Source organism: Ranitomeya variabilis, chromosome 2 (genome assembly GCF_051348905.1).
Source record: "Ranitomeya variabilis isolate aRanVar5 chromosome 2, aRanVar5.hap1, whole genome shotgun sequence".
Lineage (NCBI taxonomy): Eukaryota > Metazoa > Chordata > Amphibia > Anura > Dendrobatidae > Ranitomeya > Ranitomeya variabilis.
The window spans coordinates 140744437-140765309 of record NC_135233.1 but is presented as its reverse complement, the minus strand read 5'-3'; the positions used below and the strand labels follow the sequence as shown (position 1 = coordinate 140765309).

The following is a 20873-nucleotide window of genomic DNA, read 5'->3' as shown; positions in this document are numbered from 1 at the left end:
CTTCCTGCACAAAATACCCCTGATGTACACTGATCCCTCCAATCTGCCCATCTGTAAAATATACCCCTATAAACTATCCCCCAACACTGCCTCTCTCTAAAATATCCCACCACACTTCTCCTGTACATAATATCTCCCCCACATAATGTCCCCCACACAACCCCTCTCCATAATGTCCCCCCACATATTGCCCCTTTCATATCTCCCCCAAACTGCCCTTTTCCAAGTCTCCCACACTTGTGAGCCGAATGTCATTTTTCTGTGAACCAATTCTGTCGCATGAGAGAATCACAGCACAGGTGTGGAGGAGATGGAGAAATGAATTTCTCCATCTGCTCCATTACCGGCATCTGCGCTAATCGGATTTCATCTTAGTGCAGTCTGAAGTTTAGCACGGACCCATAGACTTGTATTGGTGCATGCAATCCGATTCACTGATAAACTCGCAGCATGCTGCAATTGTTTTCTCATCAGAAAAATAATCGTAGATCTGCATTGCTCCATAGTAATACATTGCGCCGAGTGCTATCCATTAAAACTTCGCACAGCACTCGGCCGTGTTATACGCCAGTGTGAGCGAGACCATAAAGTGTACCCCTGATTATTATAAAATCAAGCCGAGCTTACCCTCCTGAGAAATCCTGGTCATAATGGTAAAATTCACCCCCAAACTGAATAGTTGGAGAGATGTCACTATCGTGTCATAAGATGCCTGGATTTAGCCACCTGTATTTGAGATAAAATGTACATAAGTGCCATAATTATACCAAAAACCAAACAACTTCCAATCAGTTAGAACCAATCTACAGAACAGGAGACATGATTATTACTTTTTGTCAATTTTGGACAGCTTGCTAAAAACGATCATTATGTCTCTGACCAGGCCTCACTCACACCAGACAGTTGTTGTGCCAATTTTTCTATGAATATCTCAGGAATGGATGCTTAAAAAAAAGAAAAAAAGAAAGTTTTTTTTTTTCTTTTGGCTTTTGTTAAATAAAACTTCACATCTAATCTGTAATGGCGCATTCAAACATCCATGCAAATTAGTCCGAGGTCGGATCGCAATGCTCGGGTCGGGAGACACACAGCTAGTACATGAAGTGCAGTCCGACCTCGGACCGATGAGCACAGATGTCTGAATGTGCCTCTGTGAGACTTTCTCATGCATTTACACAAGTAAACAATTGGTGAATGAGTGTTTGTAGGAATGCTGATTCCCGATCATCCTCTGGTACTGGTGTATCTGGCGATGACCCGACAAATAAACCGTATCCTCGCTTGGCATGTAATGGAACTGGAAAAAAAAAAATCATCAAGCACATCTCCCTGTGTGAATGGCGATAGCATGATACTGTTTAGGGACAGACCATTCTTATTAGTGAACCTTCTGTCCCCAACATTGTTTGTCAGCCTGTGTAAAAAGGTTGATACCTGAGCGCCAAATGGATTCTGTATAGTAGTCAATGTTACCGTATTTTTCGGATTATAAGACTCATTTTATTCCCCCAAATTTTTGGGGAAAATGGGGTTGCGTCTTATAATGAGGATATACCTTACTGGCCATGGTGGAGCAGGTTCCCAGGGTCGTTGCTGGAGGAGGCAAGAGTGGAGCGTTGGGATGAGGGGGTGTTCGGATAGGCGGCGCGCCGCTGTAGGTGTTCGGTGCTGTGGGGGCTCTGCCGACATTTTGTGAAAACCCAGAGCCCCCACAGTTACATGGTTTCCTATGCGGTGGACTCCAGGAAAATGGCTGCCGGTGGCGGCGCATGCGCAGATGGAGATCTCCAAGATCTCGGGAGATGAGATCTCAGCATTGAACACCCGCAGCGGCGCACCGCACATCGAAACACCCCCTCATCCCAGTCTGCGACCTGCAGAAACGCTCCATTCTTGTCTCCTCTAGCAGCGACTCTGGGACCCCGCTTCACCTGCAGCTGCGACCAATGTGAAGCAGTAAGACGCATGGATTATAAGAAGCACCACCATTTTATTAAAAAAAAAACAATTTTTTTTTTCCTATTGTCCTCAAAATTTGGGGTGCGTCTTATAATCCGCAAAATACAGTAATTCAACTTTAATTTTATATTGGGGGGGGCAAAATTGTCACTTCGCAGTGCATTATTAGTCTTCGTTATATACAGCTCTGGCAAAAATTAAGAGACCACCACATCAAAACCCTGTCATGGGCAGCCCAATCTCCAGACCTGAACCCCATTGAAAACCTCTGGAATGTAATCAAGAGGATGATGGATAGTCACAACCCATCAAACAAAGAAGAACTGCTTACATTTTTGCGCCAGAAGCAGTGCGAAAGACTGGTGGAAAGCATGCCAAGACGCATGAAAGCTGTGATTAAAAATCATGGTTATTCCACAAAATATTGATTTCTGAACTCTTCCTGAGTTAAAACATTAGTATTGTTGTTTCTAAATGACTATGAACTTGTTTTCTTTGCATTATTTGAGGTCTGAAAGCACTGTTGTTGTTTTTTTATTTTGACCATTTCTCCTTTTTGGAAAAAAAATACAAAATTTGTTGCTTGGAAATTCGGAAACATGTTGTCAGAAGTTTATAGAATAAAATAACAATTTACATTTTACTCAAAAATATACCTATAAAGAGAAAAATCAGACAAACTGAACATTCTGCAATGGCCTCTTAATTTTTGCCAGAGCTGTAGCTTCAGGCCAAGGTGACCAATCACAATTGTGGAATTAGAATATTTATTTCCTGGTAAGATGACAAGAAATTAGCTGAATTTGTAAGCTAGGTTGCAGCTAGGAGTGGATTATCAGGAACGTTGATCAGCTGACAGACAGGGGTCTGATTTCTATAAACCCAGACATTAACTGTTATCGCACCTTTAATTAGGCAGGGCATGGGCTGATCATTAGGCAGGGTGTGGTCCGATCATTAGGCAGGGCATGGTCTGATCATTAGGTAGAGCATGGTCTGATCATTAAGCAGGGTGTGGTCTGATCATTAGGTAGGGCGTGGTCTGATCATTAGGTAGAGCATGGTCTGATCATTAAGCAGGGTGTGGTCTGATCATTAGGTAGAGCATGGTCTGATCATTAAGCAGGGTGTGGTCTGATCATTAGGTAGGGCGTGGTCTGATCATTAGGCAGGGCATGGTCTGATCACTAGGCATGAGGGAGCAAGTCTGGTGATAATCTCCTGGTAATAAAATATTTATTGTATGGAAGCAACAGTGCACAGCTTATTAAGTGACACATCCCTGAAATCTGTGTCTCAGCTGCTGACTCATGCTGTCCTCAGATTACATAGCAAAAACCTGCTGACAGATTCTCTTTAACTCTACTCAGGTTGAAAGCACCAGAACTATATTTCTTGAAGTCCACTAGAACATCATCATGGAGGGGAGCTTTGTTACATAGATTTTTGAAGCAGAAGATGCTCCAGGAAAATGACAGCAGTGTCTTTCCTGAAACGTTTTCTTTGGCGTCTTTTTAGCTGTTTTGGCAGCGGCTTTGCCACTGGTATATTTTTTATTTAAATTGTATATATACATTAGTATAAACTAGTGGCAGCTTCCAATCAGAAGCTGCCAGAAGAATGGTCAAGTCACTTCTTTCTGCTGCTTAAAGTTTTTCGAAGACCGAGATCGAAGCATTATGTTTTAACATTGCTGTGTATGTGTTCATTATTTTTAACGTTTATTTAGGGCTTTTTCAGATGGAATCAGAAATAGACGCATGCACATCTACTATATAATTGTCTACGGGTCACTTCCGTCTATCTGTCTGTCTTTCTGTCTGTCTGTCTGTCTGTCACGGATATTCATTGGTCGCGGCCTCTGTCTGTCATGGAAATCCAAGTCGCCGATTGGTCGCGGCAAAACGGCCACGACCAATCAGCAACGGGCACAGTCCGGCGGCAAAATGGCCGCTCCTTACTCCCCGCAGTCAGTGCCCGCTCCATACTCCCCTCCACTCAGCGCTCACACAGGGTTAATGGCAGCAGTAACGAACCGTGCTATGTCGCGGGTAACACACTCCGTTACCGCTGCTATTAACCTTGTGTAACCAACTTTTTACTATTGATGCTGCCTATGCGGTAACCGCTTCGCCTGGATCCGGGGCCAACGGAAGGTGAGTATATAACAATTTTTTATTTTAATTCTTTTTTTTAACAGGGATATGATGGCCACATTGCTATATACTGTGTGGGCTGTGCAATATACTACGTGGGCTGTGCTATATACTGCGTGGCTGTGCAACATACTACGTGGGCTGTGCAATATACTAGGTGGCTGTGCAATATGCTACGTGGGCGGTGCTATATACTGCGTGGGCTGTGCAATATACTACGTCGGCTGTGCAATATATTGCGTGGGCTGTGCAATGTACTACGTGGGCTGTGCAATATACTGCGTGGGCTGTGCAATATACTACTTGGGCTGTGCAATATAGTACGTGGGCTGTGCAATATACTACGTGGGCTGTGCTATATACTGCATGGGCTGTGTAATATACTACGTGGGCTGTGCAATATACTACGTGGGCTGTGCAATATGCTACATGGGCTATGCAATATACTGCGTGGGCTGTGCAATGTACTACATGGGCTGTGCAATATACTATGTGGGCTGTGCAATATACTACGTGGGCTGTGCAATATACTACATGGGCTGTGCAATATACTATGTGGGCTGTGCAATATACTACGTGGGCTGTGCAGTGTACTACATGGGCTATGCAATATACTACGTGGGCTGTGCAATGTACTACGTTGCTGTGCAATATACTACATGGGCTGTGCAGTGTACTACATGGGCTGTGCAATATACGTGGCTGTGCAATATACTACATGGGCTGTGCAATATACTACGTGGCTGTGCAATATACTACGTGGGCTGTTCTATATGCTGCGTGGGCTGTGTAATATACTACTTGAGCTGTGCAATATACTACGTGGGCTGTGCAATATACTACGTGGGCTATGCAATATACTACGTGGGCTGTGCAATGTACTACGTGGGCTGTGCAATATACTTCGTGGGCTGTGCAATATACTACGTGGGCTGTGCAATATACTACGTGGGCTGTGCAATATACTACGTGGGCTGTGCAGTGTACTACGTGGGCTGTGCAATATACTACGTGGACAGTGCAATATACTGCATGGGCTGTGCTATATACTACGTGGGCTGTGAAATATACTATGTGGGCTGTGTAATACACTACGTGGCCTGTGTTATACACTACGTGGGCTGTGTTATACACTGCGTGGCCTGTGTTATACACTACGTGGCCTGTGTTATACACTACGTGGGCTGTGTTATACACTACATGGCCTGTGTTATACACTACGTGGCCTGTGTTATACACTACGTGGGCTGTGTTATACACTACGTGGGCTGTGTTATATACTGCGTGCGTGGGCTGTTGTAATAATTATAGGGGATAATTCAGGAGACTCTTTGCGTGGAACAAGACAACAGGACACAGTTTTATAAGTGGTAAAGTTTATATTATCACACGGTGATTCAAGCAGGTGCAGAGAGAAACTCAAGTCCACAACACTTGGTGCAAATAATAAACGCAGCTTAGCAGTCAATAGGAAACTTCAGAGGTAGATGCAAACAAGCAGAAAGTTTATGAAGCACAGTTATACTTGAGGAAACTTGACACGAATAGATCCTTGACTTAGTCCAGACACAGATAGATATGCTATTAGGCAGTTCAAATCATATCTTAGCTCAACCAGGGAGGCCTGGTTAATAGTCTCAGGTTTTGCAGAGCAGAAACAGCTTACATGTCCAGCAAATGCAGATGGAAGTAACACGAGCAGCAGATGAAGGAGGATTACTGAACACTGGTGCATGCAGCAGGAACTCAGAGCAGAGTGGCAGGATCTCCAACACAGGTTCACAGGAGCAGGTGCAGGTGCAAGGCCGGGGAGTAATCAGGAGCTGGATGCAAAGCAGAATAATCTAGCACAGACTGAAGGCTGGGGCAGAATAATCTAGCACAGACTGAAGGCTGGGGTGGAGTTTTATAGCAGGAAGACAAGTGCACATGAGACCAAAGACGCCATGTTGGAAAAGGGCAGTAATGCACAAAAAGGTAATAAAAAATGTTCAGAGTCCTGACAGCTGTTATATACTACGTGAGCTGTGTTATATGCTACGTGGGCTGTTATAAACTACGTGGCTGTGTTATATGCTATGTGGGCTGTTGTACACTCCGTGGGCTGTGCTATATACTACGTGGCTGTGCTATATACTCTGTGGGCTGTGTTATATGCTACGTGGCTGTGCTATATACTCCGTGGGCTATGCTATATACTCCGTGGGCTGTGCTATATACTCCGTGGGCTGTGCTATATACTCCGTGGGCTGTGCTATATACTACGTGGCTGTGCTATATACTACGTGGATGTGCTATATACTACGTGACTGTGCAATATACTACGTGGCTGTACAATATACTATGTGGCTGTGCTATTTACTACGTGGGCTGTTATATACTACATGGCTGGCCACGAACAATCAGCGACAGGCGCATTCCGGCTGCGAATTGTCTCGGGATTTGATCCACGCTTCGCTAATTGGTCGCGGCTGGCCGAGTCCAGTGTATTCAATGTATTATTCTAAAATCTTCATAAATAAACTACATACATATTCTAGAATACCCGATGTGTTAGAATCGGGCTACCATCTAGTACTTTAATACTCACCTTATTAATCCCCTGCTTTCCTTGTACCAAAGATCTCTATTCATCCGCTTTCAGCGGGTGACATCATGGTGGTATCACATCATTCATTGGTTTTGACAGCAGAGACTGGTGGGGGACAAGGAAAGTGTCGGCATATGCACTGGTGAAGTGAATACTACTTTTTTTTTATCATAAGCTGTGAGAAATAAAATTATAGAACCTCTTTAGGTTTGACTACAAATGTAATTTGTCAATTCACATTTAAAAAAAAGGACAACTGAACACATTATGGACGGAATATTCTATTCTCTTGTCACCTTTGTGTTTTCTTCCAGGTACATACATAATTCCTTCTGACCGGTTATAATGCATGACTTAAATAAATGTCATTTTGATTTATTTCTCTTATACCAAAAGATACAGCATAAACTTTAGTAAAGTCCATTATTGCCTCCTGTCAGATATGTCAGTATAATGTATTTCTCTGAACTTTGGAAACTTCAGGGTGAATAGCGGGAGAGGTATTACATTCTCAGCCTTGAATCTTGAAGGAAATTGTCAGTACATATGCATCTTTGATTCTTTGCCAAGAATAATATACTGTAGCTTTGTCGTATATGCTACTTTTACTTTAAGGCTATATGCACACGTTCATGTTTTTTCCAATTTTTTCGTGTTTTTTCGCTATAAAAACGCGAAAAAAACGCTCACATTAAGCATCCTATTTTTAGAATGCATTCCGCATTTTTTGTGCACATGCTGCATTTTTTTCCGCAGCGGAATCGCATTCCGGAAAAAAACGCATCATGTTTTTTCTTTGTGCGGAATCACGGGGGATTCCGCACACATAGGAATGCATTAATCCACTTACTTAAGCGGATCATATGCGGTTGGTACCCAGGGTGGAGGAGAGGAGACTCTCCTCCAGGCCCTGGTTACCATATAATTGTTTAAAAAAAAATTAAAATAAAAAATCATGATATTCTCACCTTCCGGCGTCCCCTGGCCAGCTTCCCGCTCCTTGCGACGCTCCGGTCTCAGTAATGCATAGCGAAAATGACCTGTGATGACGTAGCGCTACGTCATCTGGGGTCATGCCGCAAAGCATTACTGGGACCGGAGCATCGCGAGGAGCGGGAAGGTTGCTGGGGGAAGCCGGAAGGTGAGAATATCATGATTTTTTTTTTATTATTATTATTTTTAACACTCTATCTTTTACTATTGGTACTGCATAGGCAGCATCAATAGTAAAAAGTTGGTCACACTTGTCAAACATAGTGTCAATCTGTTTTCTAAGCGATGCTACAGATTTTTTTTTTATTATTATTTTTAACACTCTATCTTTTACTATTGGTGCTGCATAGGCAGCATCAATAGTAAAAAGTTGGTCACACTTGTCAAACATAGTGTCGATCTGTTTTCTAAGCGATGCTACAGATTGCTTGGAAAACGCTAGCATTCTGCAAGCTAAAAACTCTTGTAAAATGCTAGTGTTTAGCGGGAAAGCGCATGCCAATTCCGCATGCGATATACCCATGGCAGAAGGTGCAGAATTGCCACGGAAATTTCCGCGGCAATTCTGCAACGTGTGCACTTAGCCTTAAATAAGTAAAAAAAGTCAAAAAGTCAAAAAAAATGGGACTTTTTGATTGAGGCCAAATTCAGATGTCCATGAAACACGGTCCGAGTACGGACTACCTACTGGTAGGCTCACCTTGTGTAGTGAACCCACTAAGTGCCACGTGGGTAGACGAACCGCGGGCGTTGGTGCAGCTGGTAGGATCTCATGTGAAAATCGTGGCACACTCGGGAATCTAGGGAACAGCAGGACAGAAGAAGTGGAAGTCTTCAGGGAATGAAGCCAGGTAAATCACGGTGTGCATAGAAAGTGGAGGACACCAATTTAAAGAGCACAGAACTTTGTGAATGATACGCACCTTCACTACATTGGATCACATTGTAACTCATTTTCACAATGATCTAGCAGTTATTTCTTTTCTTTCGGCAATTTTGTCATGCTTTGTACCTATATTTCTTTACAGATGTGGCTGTCCCCTTGCCGGACAAGAAGTCAATACTTATGTACTTAACATCGCTCTTTGAAGTACTTCCACATGAAGTTACAATGGATGACATTCGAGAAGTGGAGACTCTTCCTAGGAGATTCAAGGCAGAGTGTGAAGATATACCATTCACTAGGCAACAGGTATATGATAGTGAATGAAATAGTGCATAATTAGAATTAAAAGCCTGCAAAAGTGCTGAAGGATTTAAGGGGATTGTAACATAAAAAAACAGTTTTTAAAAGAAGTTGGTGATTAATTGTTACTGCCAAGGAAGTCTTGTCCCATGACTTTTGGGGCGTCTTTATTACTTGCCATATTTTTAAACTGCATTGAATAAAGAAGAAACCGTTAGTGGACTATGTAGCAAAAATGCTGACAAAACAATCAAATAGATGCCCATACGTCTTCCAAGTGTCTTGTGAGCCTTGTCATTGACTTCTGTTACCAATTATAAAATGTCTCCTGAGCTGAAAATGCCTGAAGAATGGACAGGATACTCCTTTTAACCACTTGGCGACTTTGGTAGCATATGAAGAGAAAGTCATTCTTACATAGAATTGTTCATTTTCATTCTTTTGAGCATTTTTTTAGAGCTTTTTCAGTTGGTTTCTGGAGTGGAATTCCCCAGAAAATGAAGTCTTGGTCACATACCCTAGTGTATATTTTTGGGTTTTCTGTACACCATTGCTATGCCCTGAGAGTCCGATCACTGGAAGTGGAGGGGTAGACACCTTAGGACTGTGCTCACTCCCCATCAAGGTATTTAATGCAGGTATCATCCTCTCAGCGCTCAGGAGGATTGCACTGTGTCCTGCATAAGCACTATCACATCAGGTGTCTCCTGCTTCGGGAAAGTAAAGGTGTAGAGAAAAGCTAGACAAATATATTAATGAGTAAGCAGAGGTTTGGAGGCCCCTCCAAAAAAGTTATTCACAAGACTAAAGCCAATTCTCTTCAATGATTTGCAATATTCAATCATTTTCAATACTGGATAGAATTAGCAAAACAAAAAGTGAAAGTTTGCTTGCTCTGTAGTTTGACAACTGATACTACAAAATGTATTTTAATCAGAGACCTGTTAATCCGACAGAACTTCATGACAGCATATTTTATGTTAGCATTTGTTTATGATTGCCTGACGAGCCGTACATTCTCTTTACTCATTTTTTTTATGACTGTAAACCAGGATAGTAAAACGCAAAGCCTGTATGTTGTGAAAAAGTATGGTTACAGTTTCCTTATAGGTTTTGCAGAATCTGTTCTCTACATGTATAATATACAGACACTAGTAGCATTTTGGGTACCGTAATTCCTGTTAACTCAGGAAACATGATCAGTTATGTCCATTAATACAATGAGTTAACAGTGAGCCAATTGCCAATGTATTACAGCTGATATTTTTCATGTAGTTTTCAGTTCCCAAGGTACTGGCAGCACAACAGAGGTCTTTGTGATACTGCCCCTTTACTCCGTTATGGAGAAAATCAGTGGACCAACAAATCATGAATTTAGCACCAGTCCACAAATTGTTGTATTCACAGTGTGATGAGTCCATTCTATGAATGTGTAATAGAGGTTTTCTGGGCTTAACATACTTTTCTTCAGCAGTGTCTCTTCCTTGCTGCAGATTGCTGAATCCTGGCAGAGCAATATGCACAGTGTCGGGATTCCGCTCCAGTAGTTATCATGTAAGCTGTCTCTTACTGACGATGATTTCATCCATTTCTCTCTGTATAACATATTTTACTAGTCATCACATGACCGCAAGTTTGCATATCAGATATGAGCAGTCACATGACAATCGTTTGAGCTGATGACAGAGCGGAATCCTGACTGTGTATATTGCTCACTCTCAGGGTTCGCCAATGTACAGTACAGTGAGATGGAGGCACTTTAGAAATTCATGCTTAGCCCGGAAATCTCTTTAAGCACCAGTAGAACAGAGATCCCAACCAATTATCATATTCTTAATCCTAATACAACTATGCCTTTCTGAGATTTGTCATTTTTTTCCTTTTGTGTTTTTGCCAGTTTCCATAAACTTCAAACAACCTTTTCTCCCTTAATCCTCATTTTCAGCTCATTTTACTCCTCGTGCTCACTTAATCCTCAACAGACTGATCTCCTGCTGTAATATAAAGTATGGGAACATTTCTTAGAAATGAGTATTTCTATTCTATTCTAAAGTTTGTAGTAATTTGTAAGTGGCAGGATCTTGTGTGCTATTCTTTTTCTAGATTGTTTTATAGAGAATTTTCATAAATTGGTGACTGGCAGCTAACCAGAATGGGAAATGGGCCACTATTCGCGGCCTGCTCTGTCCTGCTTCGTGAGACATGCAGTACTCTGGTGGTTTGTGTTTGGAGACCACCTCACTTTACACTTTTCTCTTTAAAATGTCTTGGAGCAGTTTTGCTACGAGTGGTAAATTTCAATCTAACATTTGCCAGTATATAATATTTACTTATTCTACTCCTTTTTTGTCTTTTAGTTTACTTAAAAATGACTAAACTTTTTTTTACTTTGTAATTGCTTGAAGGGGAACCTGCCTTGTTCAGAAACACTATTTTACTGCAGATACAGGGTTAATCTGCAGGTGAGTAACTTTAAATCAATGTTTGCCTTCCTTACTGGAAGAGGCTACAGGGAGAAAATGAAGTTCTATCCTCCCTATGGCTGCTCCCTTCGAGTCATCGGCATGGGAGCAGTTACAGTTACCACTCTCTACACAGTGAGCGTGGAAGTGATCACTCGCCGGCACGTTGATTGACAGCTTGCTATGTACACACATGCTGCACACACCAAGCAGACTGTCAGTAAGTGCTGAGGGGGTTTTTTTACAGCATACTTGCTGTATAGTGAGTGGTGATAGTTACAGCTCTCTGCACCACCCCGATGATTGGAATCAAGTGGCTGCAGGGAAGATATAAGTTCATTTTCTCCCTGTAGCCTTCGCTCCAGAAAGGCAGGCAGTCATGATTTTAATGTTGTAGGTATATAGCATTTCTAGACATGACATAGTCAATTTATTTTGTGCAGAACTGTAATTTGGCACCAGTACATATTTAAAGGGACATAACTAGAAAATATGGGGCTACATGCCAAACTTTTGAATGGTTCCCATCCAAGCATTTACCACAAACCTCCCCACTGAAAATCATTGAGCATAGACTCTTCTCGTCTTTAGACCCACATACACCCTAATCCAGGCCTGTTACCAGACCAGTGGAACCAACTGTCCTGTGTCGTGTTGAGCACTTACCTGTTGGCAGCCAGCAGGACGTGAGGGTTTTCAGATTCTATTGTGGTTTTGTTTGTGTTGCAATGTGAGATCTCCTTTTTACGCTGAGTGTCTTTTCCACTCCAGCTGTCAGACGCCCCATGTTTGCCAGCAGGGTCTGCATGTGTTTATGGCCCCCACCCTAAGGTCTCTAACTGACACTTTGGCATTACCCATGTCAGCTTCACCCAGGGTTACAGTGATATACCGTATTTTCAGACTATAAGACGCACTTTTTCCCCCAATAATTTTTTGGAGAAATGGGGGTGCGTCTTATAGTCGGAATATATTTACAAGTAGTGTGGCGGTAGCAGGAGTCGGGCGGTCCGGTCTGACGCTGCAGGGCGATGATCATACTCCCTTCCAGGCTGGTGCGGCAAGCTTTGGCAGTGCTTTGTGGTGCGGGGGGCTCCGCTGGCATTTTGTGAAAGCACGGAGGCCCCCGCATATCCATTGCTGCAATGCGCTGGCATCCGGGAAAATGGCCGCCGGGCGCGGTGCATGCTCAGATTGAGATCTCGGCAATGAGATCTCGTCTCGGGACCACGCTCCACCAACGCTGCCGTTACCCCCCTGAATTTGGACTGTAAGACGGGCCCCCATTTGACACATTATTTTTTTTCCCCTATTTTCCTTCTGAAATTTTGTAGTGGGTCTTATGGTCTGGTGCTTCTTATAGTCCGAAAAATACGGTACTTCATATTCAGAGTGTTATCTGGAAGTATAATCAGTTGCATTTTAGTTTACTTACAAATTACGGAAGGGGGCAGGTAGTAATTTTAACAATTGTAAATCCCTATAAATGTTTGTGGGGCCATGTTTTGCCTCCCTCCCTTATTGTGATAGCCCATGGGGGGTACATACAGTAAGATCCATAACTGTATGCTATCTGCATTATTATACTTGTCTTTATTGCCTGTGTGCCTGTGTATTCCTGCTCTTCTTTCTCTGTAGCACACATACAGAAGCAGCATGAAAGACATTACACATCAGTATTGATCTGTGTAGCTGTGAATCCAGCAGTGAAGTAAAATAAATGTGTTGGTAGCAGCAGGTCCATCTGCCTGGTCTCCCACTATGCTGTTCACTCTTACTCTTCTCTATCCATAGACTAAAATATATTCTGTAACCTGCCACTTTGTTGGCAGCCCATCTTGCTTTGGTCAAGACAGATTTGAGCTAGATGATGAGTACAGGAGGTAGAGGAAGGGGTAGAAGTGGCTCATACATGGAGAAAGAATCAGATTTCACTGACAATATATACTTTAAATAATCTTATATCCATATGTACTATTGATTTGTGCAAAGTTTGTTTAAAGAATAGTGACCATTTAGAGGAGTGTAAGTGTAATTTTATTAACCTCTACAAATTATAGACCCTAAGGCATCAGTTTTGAACTTTTATATCAAGATACATTATTGGCCACTGCTACCTTCCTATTAACTCTCTTGATTCTATAAATTGGCTTCTTTAATATTGTGTTTCTCACAGTCTATTAAAGAGGCAGCTATTTAAAATAATTGCTAAAATGCCCATGATGACTTCAGTGAGTTCATGTATAATGGAAAAGTCTCTTTTAAAGTCTTCTCTCATCCATTCCCCCACCCTTGTTTACAAGCCTATAAAGAGCATAATTAAAAATTAATTCATTGAAATGTAAGACACCAATAATACAACCAGCTCGGCGGGTGATTCCTGTTCCAGCATGTACTGTGAGATAGCCTCTCGCTCAGCAAACTAGAATCTGAAAGTGAGAGCGTCTGTATGTCTGATTTGCTCTATATCCAGTATTTGTTTATTGGCATAATCCATTTTTTTTGCATTTTCATCCTAAGCATTCCTAAGCATTTAAGAATTAAATTATAATGTCTCTAGTTTCATGGCCTAAGGCCGGGTGCCCACGATCCGGAACTAGCAGCACTTTGGATGCAGCGTATGTTCACCTTGTCCAAAGAGCTGCCATCTATTGAGTCCCGGTGAATCCGCATGTGTTCCAGTACATTCTATTGGTGAAATTTCTCTTCTAGAGAAATTGACATGCTGCTGTCTGGAAAGACGGTGATCGGCGGGCGTATGTGAATGCATAGTGGATATGGGATTTCTTGAAATCCAAACCATGATGCTGTAACATCTGGCCGCTGCGGATTTGACGCTGCATTAATACGCGTCGTCAAACCCGCAGCAACTCCGTATCATGGGCACGTACACTGAAGGTGTCCACACACATTCAATATATAATGGCCCAACTCATTGATAGTGTTTGGAACATTTGACTATCTGCTGTGTATTTGGGTGTCCCCTTCCTCCTTCAACAGTAGATGTTGGTGGAAGGAAAGATTGGGCATATTGGATTGGATGTTCTTTGTTCCTGTGGGAGATGCGGTCTTTGCTAGTGTCTTATTCCCTACTTCCCTTTGGAAACACATGGAAACTTGACTACACCAAAGAAGAGAAGCAGAGCTCTGTACAAAAACCACATGACATTAACATCATAAGATCAGCCATGTACAAGCTGAGCAATAGTGGTAATATTTTCATTAATTTGTGGTCAACTGAGAGAGATGTAATAAAAAAGAGCTTGTGTAGCTCAGTTAAAGAGTTTCTGGAAAAATGGTCAATAGAAAAAGAACAATTCTGAGGAACCGCTCAAGAGAAAATGCAAGGCAAAAGAATTGCTGAAAAATGTTTCCTGATTCCAATTTTATTTTAGGCATCTGATGGACCCTGTAGAGACTCTGGGCCAGAAACACCTAGTACAGTAACTGAGGTAGAGATGGATCTTGATAGCTATCAGGTTGCCCTGGAAGACGTCCTCACTTGGCTTCTCTTGGCAGAAGACACATTTCAAGAGCAAGATGATATATCTGATGATGTTGAGGAAGTCAAGCAACAATTTGCCACTCATGAGGTGAGCTTTATTAAATGTATGGAATTTAAAAGGGTAAATCCAATAATATGTTATAGAAACACATTTCTCAACTCATTTGTAAAGTCTGTGTCTTTGGCCTGACTCTGATTTCCAAATATTGACTTTTAGGATCTCTACTTCCTATAGGTGGCACTAGAGTTCAAGTCTTCTTCCTCTCTGAAGAGGCAATTTGAATATTTAATTTCCCAGAAGACAATAGTTTGGCCTTTAAGTCTCCTTACACTGGCATGCCAGGCATGCTACTCTCAACAAGGAGAGACGTTACCCCTTCTTAGACCTCTGATTTTTTGAATGAATGCTGTCTGTAGTCCACATTATCTTATATGGCTCGGCGTTGACATTTCTAATACAAGGAATATGACACAATATTGTAAACTTCTCAAATGTTTTTGAGACATATTAGAGCAGGGGTGGGGAACCTCAGACCCAAGGGCCATTTATGGCCCTCAATGACCTTTTATCAGGTCCCCGAGCAGATTCTCAGGGACGCATTCTTGGGCAGGGAGGTGTATTTTGATTGCCACCAGCTCATTCATTTCTTGCTCTGAACACTGAAGGGCATGCAATGAAAGATTACGTCTTGACACCAGTGCCAGAGTCAGGATCTACGGTACTTTGTGGACCGAGTTTGGACGGCCCCCGAAAGATGGTATAAATATCCAAATGGCCCTTCGCAGAATAAAAAGATCCCCCACCCCTATATAAGAGGATGAGGTCCATTGGATTTTTTTCTACATTTGAAATGATCTGTTTTTGGGAACGTTCACACGTGGCGATTTGGCAGCATTTTGTCTACAACCAAAACGACCACTCTTGGACACAAAAACATCTTTTTTATGCAATTTTTTCAGTCGGATTACATGTGTAATTTGTCTACAGTACATGTTAAGAAAGTTAGTTTTATTCACCAAAAATGCTGCAAAATTACAGCACAAATGTTATGCTGAGTTTTTCTAGCATTTTTGCAGTTTCTCATTGCTTTTGATGGGTTAAACAAACGCTGGAAAAAATTGACGTGCTGCAGATTAATTTTCAAAAATGCTGCAGTTCTCAAATTCAGTAAAGAAAAACAGCTCAGTGTGCATGAGATTTCTGACATCTCATTGCTTTTGCCGTTACTGTAAAATGCATCTTTTTTCTCCTGAAAAAAATGTACAAAAAAAGCTACAAAAATGGACGTGTGAACTTAGCCTTTTTTTGTTTGTGGTTTTGTAGTTTATATTTTACCTTTGATAATAAATCTTGTGAGCAGCCACTTATTGAGAAATTCCACAATCATAAATAATTATTACTAATGATAGCTGGAGCTTGGCTTTAATTTGCATGTGTGAATGGTGATGAATGATTACTATCCACTGGTGGAAAGAGAAGGACACAAAGACGAAGAGTGATAATTCTGTCTTATTATATGACAGATATTGTAACAATGCATTTTATCACAGGCATTTTTCTTTCTGAATCATTGTTTGCTACAAACTATTCTCCAATGTATGCAAAAGCAATCTATCAATAACAAAACTATGCGAAATCTCTTATCTAACCTCATGCAAGTTTAAAGTCAGACTTTCCATCAGAGTTCAGAATATTGCCCTGTATCCGTTTTCTGAAGAATACGTTAAGATAGATCGATACTTAGATAACGTGACTTCTACCATTGGGGTCATATTATGTATTCTGCATTAGTATCTCTGCCGTTTCTGTAGATAATGTATACTTTTTTATTTCCTTTTTTCTCTGTGACCTCTCTCGTCTTAAGGCTTTCATGATGGAGCTCACAGCACACCAGAGCAGTGTGGGCAATGTTCTACAGGCAGGAAATCAACTCATTGCTCAGGGTGACCTCTCAATCGATGAAGAGAATGAGATACAAGAGCAGATGACCTTGCTGAACTCACGCTGGGAAGACCTTCGTCTAGAAAGCATGCATAGGCAGTCCAGGTGTGTTCTTTAGTTTTGCAGATAATGAAGATGTTGCATGCATTAAAACGGTTTAATAATAGTGTCCTGTTCGTTATCATGATAACTCATTCCAGTGGAGTATGCTTCAGACAATTCCTTTATATTAGAAGGATCATTCAACTCATGCCAATTAACTATATTATATAGGTTAAACATTTAACCACCCTGCAGCTCCTCCGCAGGAGAGATGTGGCATTACACAGTAGCCATAATAATCAATGGGCAAGAGACAACTTGCTGCCTTCCAGATGGCTTTTACATGAGAGTCCAGAAGAGGGTTTCCTCTATAGTAATATTATCTTAGGCCTCATTATATTAAAGGATAATACTTTAAAATATTAAGAATGTCCAGTGTTACGCCAAAAGTTTTCCGTCACTGTATGTGACCTTCAGATTTGGTAATCCTCACATAGCGCGCACTTCGTGCTGTGAGGATTCCCCGATGTCTTTTCCGAGAATGGCCAGTCATGGTACCACAAGTTTGCGATTTGCATACTTCCTGCCACATTCTGACAAGACTGTGTTCGGCCTCTCTCAATACACTAGTCGGCACGTTACCGCATGTTTGCAAATCACATACTTGTGGTAATGGGCCCGGTGCCAGTCCTGGAGAATCCTCACAGCACGCAGTGCGCACGATGTGAGGATTCTCGACTCTACAGGCACATTCAGTGCCTATAAAATATACACAAAATGGAGTGCTGACTTTAATATATATCAAAAAGGTATACATTTTATTATTGAAAAAGTAATATTATCTACAAGAAATTACACACTAAAAAGCAGTAGATATAAGAAGAAATAAAATCCCAGGAATTGGCAGGCAAAAGTCATGCCAATTAGTAATGCATTGTATAATATAGCCACAGCAAGCCAGATATAAGAAATTAATGAGATTAATTATATTGCATAATAGCTCTTTTCCCCATTGTCTAAATTCCCAGACTTAGCAGCATGATAGTTTTGCAATGGAATGAATGCATGTAAATGTCAATTAAAGTGCTTACCCATAATAAAGTGTCAATGCATGCTGACATACACTTAAATACCGTAATTGGTCCATACAGAGCCCCCCTATATACAGTATGAGCGCACACACAGCCCCCCTACATACAGTTTGATCCCACAAACAGTCCCCATATATACCATATGAGCTCACACACAGCACTCCCTATATATAGTATAAGTCCACACACAGACCCCTTAAATACAGTATGAACCCCTACACAGCTCCCCTATATTTCAGTGTGAGACCCCAATATAGCCTCCCTATATACAGTTTGAGTCCCACACAGCCCCCTATATACAGTATAAGATCAACATAACCCCCATATACAGTATGAGTCCTCACATAGCTCACTATATACAGAATGAGCCCTCACATAGTCCCCTTTTAATATAGTATGAACCCCACACAGCCCCCCTTTATACAGTATGAGCCCTCACACATTTCTCCTATATACAGTATGAGCTTTCACACAGTTCTATATACCATATAAGCCCCCACATAGCCACCCTATATACAGTAAGAGCACCCACACAGTCCCTCTATTTACAGTTTGAGATTCCACTTAGCCCTTCTATACACAGACACATCCCACACACATTCACACATATAAAAATACCCAGATACCTTGCTTCCGTTTCCCCGGCTCTCCGCTCTACACAGGATATGCGATATAGTGACATCTTTGCGTTTGCTGTCTCAGTAACACACAGTGAATGATGAAAGAAGTAGCGGTGGCTCCCTCCTCCACCATTATATTCTTTGCTATTTGCATCCTGAGGATGCAGATAGTGATGAAATTGGAACACTGGGCGGGGGGAGGGCGGCCACATGGTGCGGCTTATGAGCCAGTGTTTTCAGTCCTTCAGCTAACAGAGGCTACTACCTGCCTGTTCTACCTCATGCCGGCTCAGAGTGGTAACATACCATACTTGCGGGTGATTCAGCTGCTCCATGTTAACAGAGCAGCTCTTCCAGGCTGGTGACGTCATGCTGATTGACAGCAGATAGGCACTGGTAAACCAGCTGTCAATCAGCAGAACGTCAACAGAGCAGAAGTGAAGCAGCTGGGTCGTCGACGTGTTGTCAGTGGAAGCCGCTGATTTGCCGGCAGGAGTGGTATGTGACCGCTCTGCGTCAGCAGAGATTGGTGACGGGAACAACAGGAAGGTAGTTGACAACTACCTGCCTGTTAGTTCTTGGGCCTGTAGTTAAAAAAAAAATAGTCCTTTATAAACCTTTTAAACAACCTAATACCCATATTAATTGAGAATGTGTATATATACATGTTAGAATAATAAACAATGTCTTATATATGTTTTTGTTTTTTTACATTTTAACATCTACATGTCAAGAAATGCTATATTTATTGGAGTTGTCTCAGCAGAGACAAAACCATAGGTCTTCCCAACTCTTGGCCCTGATCAACAGACCACGACATGATCTGATTTTGTGGTGAAAGCTGCCACCAGCCTGGCATTTCTCCCTTAGTGGCTGCTGTATGGGGCAATTAGTATTACAACCCAGACATGTATTATTATTATTATCATTATTTCTTTGTATTTATATTGCTGTGACAAATTCCATAGCACTTTACAATTAATCGGAGATATGTAGACAATCAAGACATTACATAGTAACACATAATTCAAAAGTTACAGGAGCAGTAAGGTCCCTGCTCAACAATCTATAAGAAATTAAGATAAAAAGCTGCTTATGTAACTCAAGCCGCTAAAGCCCAACAAAATGGGAGCCGCTCATACAGAACAACTCTTAATTCCGGCTCACCGAAGGGGTTTCTAGTGGCTGATTACATTCTATAACAAACGGGGGGTGTCTACCTGAAATATCTTCCTTTAGTAAAGGAATAAGCTATAAATGTTCTTGAATTTTGTGCATTGTCATTAATTACCAGACTGCATTGCACTTTTACTACTACATTATATTGTCCAGGCATGCCTAGTACAAGGTGAAAATCTTGCTCGCAGTAAGCAGTTAGTTGTAGAGATGTTAGCTAAAAAAATCTCGTTTTACCTGATTTAACCTGTTTTTATGTTATTTCCTGATTTCTTCTATGAAGATTGCATGAAGTGTTGATGGATTTGCAAAGAAAACAACTTGACCAATTGTCTGACTGGCTGACTGTCACGGAAGAGCGAATTCACAAGATGGATTTAAAGTTCTACAGTGAAGATTTTGAGGCCTTTAGAAAACAGATTGAAGACCACAAAGTGAGCAAACTATAGTATTGGTAATATCTTAATGTTTGAAGCATCTTCTGGTGACTCTATGTGAATTTGCAAAGAGATGTTTTTAAGTAATAATCCTTCATTATACTAGTGTAACATGTAAAGGTATTGGTTCAGGTTCTTAAATGGGTAATATTGCAGGGTACTTGTTAAACAAGCAGCTTTGCAATTTACCTCCTATTAAAAATCCCCTCTCTTCCTGAGAATGGAGGGATTTGCTCATGGTCCTTTGAAGCTGGGCAGATTGATGTATCCGACCATCCTCAGTTCGACTGTGCCTCTCCCCATGTTGAGGAGGCAAACCTGGGAGAGCGCTGTATTTGAACCAAACTGTCAGTCCTTAGCGCACCACCTCCCCCGGCAAACAGGAAACCGGTAGGAAGAGGTGTGTTGTAATCCTGAACACTGCTATATCTAAAGGAAGCAATTCTGATAACTACATTAAGGTATGGGTATTTATTTACTTTGTTGCTTTCAACTTTTTCTAGAAATTGCAAAATGACCTGGAGACAGAACAAGTTAAAGTCAACTCCTTAACACACATGGTGGTTATTGTGGATGAAAACAGTGGTGATGGCGCCACTGCGGCACTAGAAGCACAGCTACAGGTGGGTCATTTAGTGATGATGATACTGTTATGTCTTTTGGTTCTCTTATATTAAATTATTGCATAATTGTTTATTCTTTACCTGGATCTGG

The 20873-nt window shown here is 41.5% G+C and overlaps 1 protein-coding gene across 2 annotated transcripts in view; it reads left to right on the top strand.

Annotated features, from left to right (window-relative positions):
• Nucleotides 1-20873, top strand: part of UTRN (utrophin) — an 846507-nt gene that overhangs the window by 151837 nt on the left and 673797 nt on the right. For both annotated transcript variants that reach the window (XM_077283030.1, XM_077283029.1), the window contains exons 9-13: nucleotides 8727-8890; nucleotides 14742-14939; nucleotides 16717-16898; nucleotides 20006-20156; nucleotides 20663-20782. In XM_077283030.1, the coding sequence (XP_077139145.1) occupies nucleotides 8727-8890; nucleotides 14742-14939; nucleotides 16717-16898; nucleotides 20006-20156; nucleotides 20663-20782 (815 nt within the window). The remainder of the gene's footprint in view (nucleotides 1-8726; nucleotides 8891-14741; nucleotides 14940-16716; nucleotides 16899-20005; nucleotides 20157-20662; nucleotides 20783-20873) is intronic.